Raw genomic sequence first — 15,400 nt, forward strand, 5'->3', positions numbered from 1 at the left:
CACACTCCTTTCTTAGTCATGGCAGGCAAACATACAAAGACACTCCTCTGTTTACCCATAACTTAATTGCAACAGCAATTGCACAATACAGCAATTAGTGAGGCAGTGTCGCAGTGTGTGTGTGTGTGTGTGTGTGTGTGTGTGTGTGTGTGTGTGTGCGTGCGTGTGTACATTATTGTGCTCATAGATCTCCCAAAAAGCCAATGACAAATTAGCGTCGGAGACAAATCGGCTCTGAGCGCATCCATTATTCAGCCATTTGCATGATAAACACCCCCCCTATGTTTTTTGACGATTTCTTCTCGCACTCACCCCAAACAGTGTCTCACACACACACACACACACACACACACACACACACTTTAATCAGTTTTATTGCTATTGTTGAGTGCTTTTCCAATACAGAGCCGCTCGGCTGCCCCCCGTCCTCCCACACGCTGGCAGAGACACACTCACATCCTGACAGTTAAACCGAGGACACTTTGACTGTTTGTGCATCTTTATCACTAACAACAGTTTGCCGAGGAAGACGTGCTGCAAAGACGCCGCCTGAAGCAGCTGAACACTCTAACGCTCAGCTGTAACCAGACTAGAATGTCCATGTTCGACGATTCTCCAAAACAGCGGCTGACGTTCAGACTTTATGTTTCACAGATTCAGTCTTTCAGAATCAGAATCTGATTTATTGACAAACAGGTTTTCACATTTGAGGAACTGGTGTATTGGTGCATAGTTGAGCTGAGTGATATGGCCTGTAAATAATATCGCAATAATTTTATGCTATATCACGATACACAACATATGTCTCGATATTTTAAAATCTCCTGTAAACTACTAGAGTAATAAACTATAAAATAAACTACAGTTACAATGAAGTAAAATAATGTGGCTACTGTTCTATAATAAAGTTTCATACAATACTGTTATAATAAATCTATTAAATTGGTGCCATAATAAAATTAAATAAAAGTAATGTTGGATTAAAGTGAAATATTAAACTGGTAAAATTAATTAAAGTACTGTCATAGTAAAGATAGATAAAGTACTGTTATAATAAAGTTATCAAAGCACTTTTACAGTAAAGTAAAATACTATTAAAATAAATAATTAAGGTACTGTCATTATAAAGTAAAATAAAAAATTGTCATAGTTTAAGTATTGGCATCATAAAATTCTGTTATATCAAATTAAGTAACGTACTGTTATATATAGGTAATGTTAGAATAAGCTGAAATAAAATACTGTTATAATAAATTAATTAAGGTACTGTCATAAGTTTAATTATGTGTTGTTATGATAAAGTAAAATAAAATACTGTTCCAATAAAGTTAAATACAATACTGTTATAAGAAATTAATTAAAGTGGTGCCATAATAAACTTAAATGAAAGTAATGTTAGAATAAAGTGAAATAAAATACTGGTAAAAGTAATTAATTAAAATACTGTCATAGTAAAGTAAAATAAAGTACTGTTATAATGAAGTTATCAAAGCACTTTTACAAGAAAGTAAAATGAAGTATTGTTCTAATAAAGTACTGTTAGAATAAATTAATGTACTGTCATTATAAAGTGCAATAAAATATTGTCATAATCAAATTATGTACTGACATCGTAAAATTCAAAGACAACAAAGAAATAAAGTGAAATAAAATACTGGTGTAATAAATTAATTAAAGTTCTGTTGTATTTAAGTTAATTTAAGTATTGTCACGATAAAGTTAAATAAGGTACTGTTATAATAAACTGATGCTTTTATTTTGAAGGCCCCGGCCCATCTCCAGCTGAACTTGAAGCTTCTTGTCAACACTAAGACATTAGCAGTTAGCGTAAAGTTAAACTGTTATCGCTGCTTCTGTTAACGTGAGGAGTCATTCACTGTGAGCTGGAAACAAACACATACATTTATAGTATTTGCAAGGCACACTGGTGCTCCATGGTTGCAAAATGCAACAAAACAGTCACTGTGGAGCTCTGCAAATACAAAAACAAACGCAGTTAAACTGTTACCATGACAACGTTAAACATGAGGATTAATTCACTGTGAGATGGAATAAAACTAACAGCTCTCTAAATCATATATAAATAGTATTTGCATGTCACACCGGTGCTCCATGGTCGCAAAATCTGACTGTACAATAGCAGTAGATATATACAATAGATATATTGCCCACCTCTGCTTCATAGCACAAACATAATGAGAGAGAAAAAATAAAAGCTAGTATTGCAGAAACTAGGAAACATATATATAGAGGAGGAATACAAGAAAATGATAATTAAAATACCATAAAGATGTGTAACATATATATCTGAATTAAAATGAAAGAGCAGTGCAGGTATTAGCAGCAGTGATTAGTGCAGAACTTGGACTGATCACAGTCTGTCTTCTACATTATCTGCTCATGGTAACCATGGTAATGTCAGAGTCAGATAAAGATGATTACTGGTCACGTTAATAACAGGTCTGTCACAGGATGAGAACTCGTGTCTCCTGTGAGCTCCTCCAACACCTCCACCTCAAACATCAGCTGTGTGTGTAGGTTGTGAGGTGAGGAATCCAAAATGGACGTAATTAATGAAATTAATCAAAAATTATATTATTTATCAAACAAATATAGCCATAAAGTGTACTCTGCTTGTGTCATGTCAAGTCTGTAAAAAACACGCTTAATTTTGAAGTACAGTGAATTTAATAACAATTATAGTTGTCAGTCTTTTTCATGCCTCCATGCTGGGGACAGCCAAGGCCAGCGGCGTTATGTTTTGGGCTTTTTCATCCATCTTTGCATCCACCTGTCCGTCCACTCTTTTGAACATGACATCTCAAGAATCCCTTGAAGGAATTTTTATCCGTTCACTTGGACTCAACAATGGCTAATAGGCCAGGATCAGTGTGACCTAGCATCCATCTCATTCTCGTGAAATTGATAACTCAAGAACTTTTTGGGAGAAATTTCTTTAAATTTGGCACAAACATCCTCTTGAACTCAAAGATGAACTGATCTGAATTTGGTGATCAATGGTCAAGGTTACTGTGATCACATTTGTCTCAGTCTTGTGAACGCAATATCTCAAGAGGGTCTTTAGGGAATTTAATCAGATTTGGCACAAACGTCCACTTGGACTCAATGATGAACAAATTGTGGTGGTCAAAGATCAAAGGTCAGTGTGACCTCACAAAACGTGTTTTTGGCCACCACTTAAGAATTCATACGCTAATTATGTCAGAACTTCACACAAATGTCTAACAGGATAAAATAATGAAGGTCAAAAGGTCAAAGGTCAGCTTGACTGTGACATCATCATGTTTTAACGTCATATCTCAGGAAGAGAAGGGGAGACATTTGGTCAGATACTGAATTGGTGACTCTAATCTTGAAACTGTGCTGATTGTATAGATCTTCTGTGTGTGAAGCATCCATGTTTTCACTGATATGGATGGAGACTGTCAGAGACACTGGACTGGTGGGCGGAGTCATATGACCCTGCGGCGGTGATTCTAGTTTTACCTTCTGATCTTTGCAGTCGCATTTTTCAGTCTTCGTCGTGTCACTTTTAAATCTCTGCTGCATGTGGAAGAGTTTGTTTCAAAGATGCTGTATGTTGTTTTTGGAAGGAAAGAGTTTTCCTTTACAAAACGACCTAATTTCATGAAGAAATATCTTGAGCTGACCCCTGATGTCACCGCGCAGCCACACAGTGACACTGTTTGCTCTGATGCAGACTCATTACTGAGGCCGCTGGTATCTCTGCACCGAGCAGCGCTGACTGTAGATCTGAGCGTTCTGTTCGTCTGCTTTGTGTTTTTGTTTCCTCCTTTGATTCATAAGAACCTTTATCCTGCTGAACGCTGCTCAGCTCTCTGCAGCCCAGCGTGTTGTCCAAAGCTCAGCGTCGACGCACGACTCTGCAAACACTGCACAGCTTTTCCTCCAACAGTTACCTGGAGAGAGGAAAAACAGCCTCTCCTCAGACGATGAGAGGGAAACACAGAGAGCGTGCCGAGGCTAACAGCAGCAGCTACGTGCAATCAGAGCATCACGGAGACGTGACGTGGTAATTAGGTTGTAACAGCATGAGAGGATCCGAAGACTCAAGTCTCCCTGTTACTATACAAGGAGGGAGGAGACGGAGCGCTTTACAAACACTCTGCTCTGTGTGTGTGTGTTTGTGTGTGTGTGTGTGTGTGTGGATACAATTAGCAGTGACAGCGAGCAGGTTGAAGTGAAAGCAGATGCTCCTGCAGCAGCTCTGCTGACACAGTGAAAACACCCACATCCTCATCCACTTACTGCTGCTGCTTTTAGATGTGTGTTATTGTCACCTCCTCCTCACCCCGCTGAGAGGGGCCCGTAGAGAAAGCGGGCCTCTGCAAATGATTCAGATTGCCACCTTGGAAATAAACCTGTGTTCAAAGATAAATGATTGAAATAAAGACCATGATTAATTTAAAAACGGTGCCATTTGCTATATATGTTCTCAAAAAGGCAAAGCCATCCATCATGGTTTTCTTTTTCTTTTTAAATAGTCAGCAGCTTTCTAAAACAAAATGTCTTACTTTCTTTGATATTTTTGTCAGATGTGCAGTGATGATTGATGGGTAATATGTATGTTGATGTTGTCCAGTGTCAAGTTTCTATTTGTGTCAAGACAACACATGCACGATAGCGTGCACTGGGGCCCGTCGTGATGTGCTCACGCCACTGCGATCATGTATATATGCCTGTCCTTCGATGAGCCTTTAAAAACACACAACACTGCAAAACAGACATGAAAAAGATCAAATTCAAATATTTTCAGCACTTCAAATAAAAAGTGTTTATAATATTATAGAATACATCATAATCTAGTCCACAGACTGGAGGTCAACTTCATCCAAAAAAAAAACAAAAAAAACTTTGAAATGTTGTGAATTTCTGGAGCGAGGCTTTTATTTTGAAAGTGTTGTCAGCTTCCCACTGAGCAGTGGTGCTCTAACATGTCACTTTACGTCCTGGTGCTTGGTCAGTGACTACCGTCGTCAGACACCAATGAAAAAACATTGACATGATATGTGGCCGGTCACAGTGTCATGACTCGGCTCTAAAGCTATGAGAAAAAAAGAGTGTGATGCAGTTTGAAGGCAAAATAATGAATAATTTATTTACACAGAAAGAATTATTAACGCAGGAAATACAACAACAAACTAAAGTAACGATGGGGTGTGATTATCACTATCAGTGGTGAAAGTGTGTGTCTGTGAGTAGCACAGGGTGTTGGAAGTGTGAAAGTAACAAATAGTGTGTCTTAGTGAGAGTGACCAGTGACGGGGTTTTATAACCAGAGAGCACCAGGTCCAGGTGCTCCTGACAGGGACAATCACTCCGCCCACCATGTAGCTAACTGCTGCATTAAAGAAAAAGAGCACAATAAATAAACAGGTCAGGGTACCATCACACGCAGTTATTGTTTAAAGGTGCTGACACGCCAAACCGACATCAAAGAACTAGCGGCGACGAAAGCCAACTGTTGGGTCGTGTACGTCACCTCACGTCGCCTCACGTCGCCCTGTGTCAGTTGCATTTGAACACACTACACAGACTACATCCGATGGCCAAGTAGCACGTACAGGCAGATTCACTCGCTACAGGGGCGAGGAAATAAAACCCGTACAGTGTGTCAGGGCCGTAATGGGGCTAGGCGGCGTCACGGGAAATGCAGCAGGACAACAATCAAAGTTAAGAGGGCAGAAGTCTGAGTAGAGCAGGTGGGAGGGGCGGTGGATGATGTGTGTGTTGTTTAAAGAAAAAAATGTCACTTTGCGGTGTTGTAGCTACGTAGTGCTTTTATTTTGAAAGAGACTGTATGCAAACTGTACATTTCCTGTGAAAACAGACAATGCATGTAACAGACTGAAGTTGACACGGCGTCCCAGAACGTAACAACCAACACACCCAGGGTACCTTGGGCGTCATATGTGGACATGCGACGAGGTCGCAGTGAGGATGTGTTGGACTTAACAGAACAAGAAGTCTATCAGTGGTCAATGCATTTCATCACACTAACATGTCTCTCAGCCTGTTCTCATTCTGAATTAATCAAATGCTGCCACTTAAGCCTGATTTATGGTCCTGCGGCGTACCTACGTCGTTGCCATGACGCCGTGAACCCTTCGAACTTCTCCGTCACTCCATTTCGTCGCCGGAGCGGTAGGAGGCTGTGTTCCTTTCCTGAATGGTTATCGTCGCCTCTAGTTGATTCTTTGTTTAGCTTCCGGCTTTTCCGGTCACAGTGAAATGAACACGGAGCACGGACAGACGGCTCCATCCGTATCCGTATTGAACGTTGAGCATAAATACGGCTCCATCCGTATCCGTATTGAACGTTGAGCATAAATGGGCCTTAATACTGCAACATCTACATTGCAGAAGATGTTTAAAGATGGCGGGGATGGCACAATCTGGAAATACGGAACCGGAAATGCGTTGCTACCAAGCAAACCAATCACAGCCCTCTCAGTCTGCGTCGCCTCGTCATGTAGTTACATTTTTGGGGAGGTGCTACGGCGTGCCTTCTGCGTAGCCGTGTACCCTACGACGTAGCAACGTCGTTGATTTAACGCAGGACCATAAATCACGCTTTAGTCAGTGATTTCTGCGTCGGACAGTGACGCCAAAAGCCAGACGGGCGGCGTCAGTTTGAAATGATGCTCTTCTTGTCTTCTGCCATTTTTTCACTATCTATCTATCTATTAGCCGACTTTGTGAGACGATAACAGGCGTCACAGCCTGAGTCCAAACAAACAAACAATCTCCATGGAAATTTGTACCGCTGTAAAATCTCTTTCAACACAGTAAATGAGTTTTTGCCTTAACTAAGGAACCTTTTTAAGGGATTCTGTGCAACAGTGCAAGTCCCTCAGCTAGGGAGAAATTAAGCCTTAAGTGTCATACTTAAGGAAAAAACTGAGTTTTGTGCAACTGGTTCCTTTAAATAATATAAAACACAGAAAAAAGAAACAAATCTGTGGCATGTTGTCCTTAAAACTGTTGTTGAACTTTAACTGATCAATAAAATAGTTACAGACGGATTTCCTAACTTTCCTTCTCCCTGGACGACAGGCTGTTTTGTTTCCCGTCAGCAGAGCCGCTCTGATTGGCAGCCAAACTGGAGGAGACTAAAATTAGAGCTGATTGGCTGGTTTCAAACAGGTCCAGTGTTTCCATAGAAACTAGAGTCAAAATCTGGAGAGGTGATTTTACAGCCAGCGAGTCTGAAAAATGAAAAAACAAACACCAACTTGTAAACAAACTGTTACTGATGTCATCTGCGGGTTTTCTTTTCCCTCTGTCTGTGTCTGCAGGCAAAGAAGAGTCCCTACGCCTTCCTGTGGGACATGGCGGTGCTGGATTACGCGGCCCTGACGGACGACGACTGCACCATCACTGTGTCGGGAAACAGCATGAGCAGTAAAGGCTACGGCATCGCCATGCAGCACGGCAGCCCGTACAGAGACCTCTTCTCTCAGAAGTAAGTGAACCCACACTCAGCACCTGGAGAAGGAAACTTTCTACCTCCAGGAACGTCTCCAGAAAAACACAGGTCTGATTTAAAGCTGCCATGAGAGGCTGGAAGATAACTCCGTGTAGGTGCTCCATAATCCGTCGTAACTCTGAAGGCAGTGTGCAAATTTTACCTGCATTATCTTAAATTCAGACAAGTTACGTTCTTATGTAGACATACAGCAGCTAAATTAATTCACCTGAAAACATCAGAAACTAAAATGTTAAACTTCTGAACTTAAAAAACTTTAACACGTATTTATTGTTAGTTTAAAGTGCTGAAACTTACTGACTGTAAGTGTGAGCCATTTATAATTTTGTCACCACAAACGGAGCTGCACCTAACAATCACTGTTTTAACTGGCCGATTATTCTAACAACTAATTTATCCATTATTTTAACAATTTGTTTTCTTAATTATTTGACTAAATATTTCTCTTAATTTACGCAAAAATAAATATAAATTAAAGCTGCAAGCAGCGTTGGGCAGAACCTCTGACTCCAGCGCGTAAAATGTTTAGGGGGTCAAATTTTGTGTTTTTTGCGCACCAGTGGGGCCCCATGTCATGCAGTAGGTGCCCTTTTTTCCTTGCGCCCCTGCCCTTCAAACATCCTGAGTCCATCACTGAGACAGAGAGAGACAAGCTGTTTGAGCAGGCAGATGGAGATGGCTTTTATTTCCAAGCCGTGGGTCCAATCGCCAATCTGAGCATACCAAGGTACACTCGTCCCGAACGCAGACATATAGTTTTTATGTTTGTGGAGTCAAAAAATGCGATCTTGGTTGCAAGTTTCAGATGTCTAGCTCACAGCTGACAATTTCTCCACATTTGCTCATGTTAGTTTCAGAGGCACTAGCTCACTTTTTGTTGGATTTAGGTCAGGGGTGATTTGTAGGTCTCGATGAGACGAACAAGCCAGTTTTGGTTTGATCTTTGTACGACATTCCTACGGGCCGCAGCGGCCATTTTAGTATGCCTAGGTGGCACTAGAGAGCCCATTTTGGCACTTTAGAGGTTAGTTTTTTCATTTTATCAAATTTTTCGCCAGTCCTGACATGCATGCCAATTTTGGTGAGGATGTGAGCATGTTTAGGGGGTCAAATTCAACCTCAAAGAGGCGGCGGTAGTGGGTAGGATCAAGACCTTTGACAGTTCATGACGCCTGCATTTAAGATAAACAACAGGTTTTATGACAATCAGACAGATGCTCGTTCATTTACGTTAAATCTCTACTGGGCCACGCCCTTCTTTGGAAACTCTGTCACTCCCTATTGGTCAGCTGCAGAGACATTTTGGGGACATGCTTCAATGGCTTAATTTAAAATGTCCACTGAGTTTCTTGATGTTTGAACAAACCCTCATTGATTTATGGCCAAATTTTGAGAAAGACCACTGTGCTTGTTTAGAACTTGTGGCGCCCCCTACTGACTGATTTCAAAATAATTCAACACACGTGGTTTGTCGTTATTATTTAACATACACTGTGAGTTTTGTAATGATTGAACAATCTATTACTGATTTACAGTCTGATTTGTGTTATCCAACATCCATTTTTTGCATTTGTGACACTCAGGGTTTGATTCAGATACATAGCAGACTTTGCAAGTTCTGTGATGATCGGCTCAACAGTTATGAAGTTAGGTCCATTTATGTGCTGAGCCATGACCTCAGCCATTTAGCTGCCCTGAGTGTGGGAAAAGATTTGGTATCAGGGGAGATCAGAAGACACACGAGAATTCATACAGGAGAGAAACCATGTAGCTGCTCTGAGTGTGGGAAACTAAAACATGCTTTGGTTGGTCGGTGAAGATCGGCTGAGAATTCAGTACGAATTGGTTTGATGATGGTTTTTAACAAACACCTCATATTCAAGTTTGTTTCCTTGTGCAACAAGAGCACGTGGTGAGGTTTAGAAAAGAACGTCATGGTTTGGCTCTTCATTCATACAGGAAGTGAACGGCGGCCTCCTAGGCAACAGTCCAGGGTAGGGACTTTCTACCTTCTTATATTACGTTGTTACTGGAGGCGTTTCAAACTGATGCCGTCCAGCAGTGCATCACACTGCAGTGATAGCTGCTCATCCCACAAATGCATGTTTAACCACCATTTAAAAGGGAAATAAAGGGCTTTCCAGTGGTATAAGATTTATTGCCAAGATGCATTGTTACAACAAAAAAATAATCTGCCAAACACAAATGTCCTTACTATTTGTGCTTAGTTTAATTTGGCAGTTAAACAGTAAAGTTGAATTGAACATATGAACTGTTTAAATAAGAATAAAAAGTTTTATTAAAACAAAGAAAATGATCTCCATACAGAGAGCATGCCTTTAAGAGACAACACATCTTCTTCTTCTTCTTCTTCTTCTTCCTCTGTGTGTTTTATGATGTCTCTTCCTGCTCCATCAGAGTCATAAACTTGATGTCTGCAGTGTGACGCAGCCTGAAGCTCGGAGCTGTTTACGGACAGTCAGAACACGTTAACACAGATGCTGTGTTTCTGCTCTCTTTTCACATCAGGATTTTAGACGAGCGCTTTTCTCTTCTTGTCAGCTGGTTTTATTGTGCAGTGAAACAAAGCCTGACGTGGAGTTAATGATGAAGGTTGGAGGCTTTTGTCGGCAGTTTGATCCTCTTTGTTGGTGTTAAGTCTTCATTATCAGCCTGTAAATCCTTCTATGTGAGCAGAGAGCCTGTCTGCGGCGATTACACCTGACTGGGTTTAACTTCATGTAAAGGAGGGACACTGACTGTAGGATGGAAAGTGTCACACTGACTTATTTCAAACTTGACGGAGGCGTGCGGGGGTTTGAAAGTTGTGGGTGTTGAGGAGGTGTTTGGTTTGAGGTGAGAAACACCTCCTGCAGGCGGTGAATCAATAACAGCGTTCCACGCTTAAGTCAAGTAAGCTCACATGAAACGAGCTCGTGTTAAAATACCTCTGTTGTGAAGCAGAAGGATTATTCACAGTGCCATGTGTAAACACAGAGACGTGAGCTAATTACTGATTAGATCTTGCGAGGCTGACGTCCCCGCAAAGGCTGCAAGCTTTGAGGAAATTAAATTATCTCCTTAGGTGTGGAGTTGTGGATGAAGTCAGTGAGTGAAGCCTCGTCTCTTCTCTTCCCAAACGCAAATTGATCCCAGTGTGAGTTTAAAAACCGCAAAGATCATTTAGTAAATCTCCACATTATTACATCATGAATTAACGGCGTGAGGAGTCTCATAATCTCCCCGAAATCAGAAAACTTTCTCAGCCGTCTCGTATCGATCGGCTCTCAGAGAGCAGACAGGAAGTTAGTGTCAAAAAAGAAACCAAACACAGGAAACTGAAAGAAGACGAATAAACATAATTATTTACGTTAAAGTTTTGGGCGTTGAATCTTCAAATTCACTGATTTACAGCAGTTTTGACATTGTAGCTGTTTTATCAATCATTTATAACGTGGATCAGATTGTAAAGCTGCACAGGAAAAGAAATCCGAGTAGCAGGAAGTCACCAGACGAGTGGCTGCCGTCAGACAGTCTAAATCTCCCATCTGACGCAGCGGGCTCAAATCCTGGGTCAAATGTTTCCTGACTCAAAATCCCCGCCTGTTTCTCCTCCACAAACACCAAACACACACACACACACACACACACACACAGTATATAACAGCAGCCTACAGACATGATACATAAAAACAGCGGGCCACATTTCTGGATCTATAATAACCCGTATTGATAAAAGATAAAATCAGCTGCACTCACAGTTAAACCACTGAGCTGAAGAGACTTTGGGCTTTTATTAGATTAGATTTTTATGGCTTATATATTTTATCGTAGGACTGTAGATTGATTATCTATCAGTGCTCCGTGACCCTTACAAGCTCTGTTCACCTCCACTGTATTTGGGCGGAGGCACAAATCCAAAACAGCTCAGAGAGGAAATGCTGGTTTTGTCCTTTTTAAAGATCAAACGTGACTTTAACTGTCGTGTCAGCACTGTGTCTGTAACACTAGAGTTTATATCCTGCTGTTGATTGAGGATGAAAGTATTTATGAACATGCAGGTTTTAAAGCTTTAAAGATTTAAAAAAAAAAATTGCCAGTAGGAGGCGCTATAACTGTAATTATGTGAATGTAATGGATGTCAATGCGTTCAGGGTGAGACTGTCACCAAACATGAGAAGTTTCGGGCAGATTGGGCAAACCACTTCCTGTTTCATGGTGAAACATGGAAGTTCGACAGCTCGCAACGGTCACACAGTTCGACAGAAACTCAAGCTTTAAGTAACTGTTCATGTTGAAGGTCTTCAGATCGACCAGCTGTGAGTCGTCGCAGTGTGCACAGATGAACGTTGACTGACTTAGAGAAGGGAAAACAAACACTGTTCATCTGCACACACTGTGATGCCGCACAGCTGGTTTAAAATCAGTGAAGTTTCTCTTCATATTCATTGTGTTCTGTGGCGATCAGCAGTGATGTGGTGATTCACTTTTACTGAGATTTTGTAGGGGGCGCCACAGAGCACAATGAGCACGAAACTTAATATCAAATTTTAAACCAGCTCTGACGGTTGTGCAAAATTTGGTGAATTTTTGAGCCCCTCAAACAAGACATTTATTTACGCTCGGGCCAGAATAATGATCTGCACAGCCACAGGTAACGTTAAGTGTTTTCAGTCAGACATCATATTATCTGATCTTTAATCTGATAGTTTGACATTTTGGGAAATACAATTATTTCCTTTCTTGCAGACGTGTTCCTTTAAATCTGCTCTCACACACTCGGGGAGTCCAAACAGCAGCAAACTGTTGGAACTTAATATTCTGTGAGCCGCCGTCCTCTGAGCCGAGGTGGCTGCTGCTCTCCGCAGACCTGCAGAGTCACAGGAAATGACTTTATCCACCTTCATATTAAAGAATTTCATTTGGGTCTAGAGATGAAATATCGTTTTTGTGAGCGGTCGTCGTGTGTGTTGCGTGGCTCAGCAGGAGTGTGTGCAGCCGGCCTCCCAGGTGTGAACGTCTCTGTGATTTGGTGTCTGGATGAAAAGCAGCGGGGCTCAGAGTCCTGAGGAGCCGCTCTCAAAGCCTCTGAACTGACGGCGTGGAGTTGTGAGGAGGGCGGCCATTATACAGCAGCTCACAGCCGGGGCGCGTTTGATGTCTGTCGCACACGCTCACAAACTCCTCAACACACAATCGGCTGTGTAACTTCCTGTGTAATCTCTTTGACGGAGAAAAACACAAACAGTGATTGTGAGGTTTGAGCCCGACAGCAGCGGCGTTAATAGAGACGTTAACACAAAGCATAAGTGGCTGTACCGCTGTGATGCCGACGTTATTATCAGAGCAGCGGAGCGGGCTGCAGATCAGCCACGCTGAGGCCAAATGGGCTCTCTGGGAGGTGTTTGTGCGCCCTGTGGCTGCGTGGGAGGGACGCCCGCGGCCTGAGAGCAACTCCACACCAAAGATGTCATTTACACCTCCTCCAGCTGAGCATTTATCTGACTCCCCCGTCCTGTCCCGCAGACTTCATCCCCATCCGTGTGATCCTCCGTTGTCCTCTCAGGCCATGTTCAGGGAGCGAGGAAATCCTGTTTCTCAGAGCTGCTCTTTAAAGCTTTGAGTCTGTCCTCTTTGTAAATGACAAGTGTCCGGATCCGATGACCTGAGGGGAGGATGAGGCTGCTGCAGCAGAGAGGAGACAGTGTGAAGGTGTTCAGAGAAGGCGAAGAGTGCAGCTGTTTTTTAACCCTCGGGGTGTGTGTATAAAACAGTTTGTACACAGCTGGCAGGTTTCGACCCTGTGTTGGTCGCTCGTGATTAATTTTAGAGGCGGCTGAATCTCAGTCTGACAGGTTCTCTGTTGATGTTCGGACTAATTGCCGGAACGATCAGCGATCCAGCTGTCAGACGATCGGACGGATTTCTGGCAGGTCCGAATTTCTGGTCTGCAGTTTGATCTGATTTCCCAACATGGCTGCTGTCAAAAGATCTGTACAATAAAACTGCAGTGAGTCTGTTCTGACATCACTGTGTGTAACTGTAGTTTTAACTGAGATAGAGAGTAAACAACAGACACAACATGTTCTCTTCATCTGCAGCCCTTTTCTCTCTTGACTTTCCCTTCATAGTAAAACTGCACTGAGAAATGATCTTTCTCTTTTATCAGCAGTGTTAGCTTTGTGCTGTTTGAACCAACTGTAGTGGTGAGTTAATAATGGATGGACATGAGTACTCAAGTACTTGATTTAGATGTCAGTATTTCTCAGATAGAAATACTGGATGGAGCAACTGTGACGTTACCCATTGGTTTCTGGACTCGATTCAGCATTTCGGCTGTCGCCAATTAATACACATAACCTTATTCATCCCTACAACAGGAAATACTTTTTCCCTAACCTGATATGAAGTGTGTGCTGCACATGTGAGCATTTTTGATGATGGTCTCCGTCCAGTCCTTTGGTCTTATCACATTTAACCATCTTCGTTTTTGTTGACGGGCAGTGGCGGCTGGTTTTGAGCCATGACTCCTTCTATTCTGGCTCCAATAACACAACAAGACAAACACATTTTAACACTCCTATGTGCAGCTGGAAGTTGTAGATTGATTGACGGATGGATGTTGTGATATTATTGTTTAAAACTGGTTGGTACTAGTTTACATGAGCACATATCATTTTTTGTTTTAGAGGAAGAAAACATGAGTGGATTCTGATGTAAAAATATAACGAAAGTGTTATTTTTGGCAGTCGTTAAATAGGAGCAGAAAATGTCAGTGATGTGATTTGAAAGGGTTTGAAAAGCAGTTTTCATTTCATGTAGACTTTAAAGATGAAACAGCGGTAAAGTAATTTATGATTCAGGTCTTGTAGTTTCATCACAGATGATTTACATTGTAGAGTTTAAGTTTGTCTGTGGAACTTAAACTGCTAATTTGTATTTAGATCAAATCATTTCATTATGATGTTGGTTGTCATGGCAAAGACATAAAGAACAACTTCTGTGGCGATATAAAGGTTTGTTCTGAATATATATACTCTATATTGGTCGCCATGGTGCAGAGAGACGTTATAGCTTTGTTGCTTTCGGCTCCTCGTTTCAAAGTATGAGAAGTTTTAAGTGGAGTTATTTTCTTATTTCTGGTTTAATGTGATCTGAAACTGCTGGCCGCTGTGTGAGTTTTATTCTCTCAGACTTCAGCAGAAGAATCTTGACCTGAGTGATTCTCGAACTGTTGAGTCCCTTTGACTTTCCCTCCTCTCGCACCCTCGCTCAGCTTCTCTCGTGTTTCCTGGTTGGCGCCTGATTGCTGCGATGGTCGGGTTCATTGTTTGCCTTTGGGACTGTTTCTCAATCACGGCCTCTCTTCTCCCTTCTCCTCCCTCTGCAGCTCACACTTCCTCGTTAATTAAACAGCTCTGTGTTTATTTAGGGATTAATTTGTGGCACTGAATGGAGACAAAACCGCAAGTTATTAATGGAGTTTGTGCACCGGCCCGGCCCGGTTCAGCAGGCGTCCAACGGCCCGAGGCGTCCTCGCAGCGCAGTGTTCAGGGACGACCAGGAATAACGTGTCAGAGTGTTAAATTGAGGGCAGAGCTATTGTTCAGAGCAAAAACCATTATCTCCACATTTCCAACCATCATTTTAATACCTAGTCCCATAACTGCTGTATTACCTCGATCCCTGGGTTTCCATTTGATAATCCTGCCATTAATAACCTTTGCAGACTTTGTTGCTTCTGCTGCTCATTTGTGCTGTAAAACTATTTTGTCCTCGGGGTATTTCAGGGTGTGTGTGTGTGTGTGTGTGTGTGTGTGGGGGGGGGGGGGCTGGTAGATGGAAACTGCGTGCAACTGCCTTCAACAT

General features: G+C 41.9%; 1 protein-coding gene across 2 annotated transcripts in view; it reads left to right on the forward strand.

Moving 5' to 3' along the window:
* Positions 1 to 15,400, forward strand: part of grid1b (glutamate receptor, ionotropic, delta 1b) — an 827,749-nt gene that overhangs the window by 788,682 nt on the left and 23,667 nt on the right. For both annotated transcript variants that reach the window (XM_050059333.1, XM_050059332.1), the window contains exon 15: positions 7,341 to 7,507. In XM_050059333.1, coding sequence (XP_049915290.1) covers positions 7,341 to 7,507 — 167 coding nt within the window. The remainder of the gene's footprint in view (positions 1 to 7,340; positions 7,508 to 15,400) is intronic.

This window comes from Epinephelus moara, chromosome 13 (genome assembly GCF_006386435.1).
Source record: "Epinephelus moara isolate mb chromosome 13, YSFRI_EMoa_1.0, whole genome shotgun sequence".
Taxonomy (NCBI): domain Eukaryota; kingdom Metazoa; phylum Chordata; class Actinopteri; order Perciformes; family Serranidae; genus Epinephelus; species Epinephelus moara.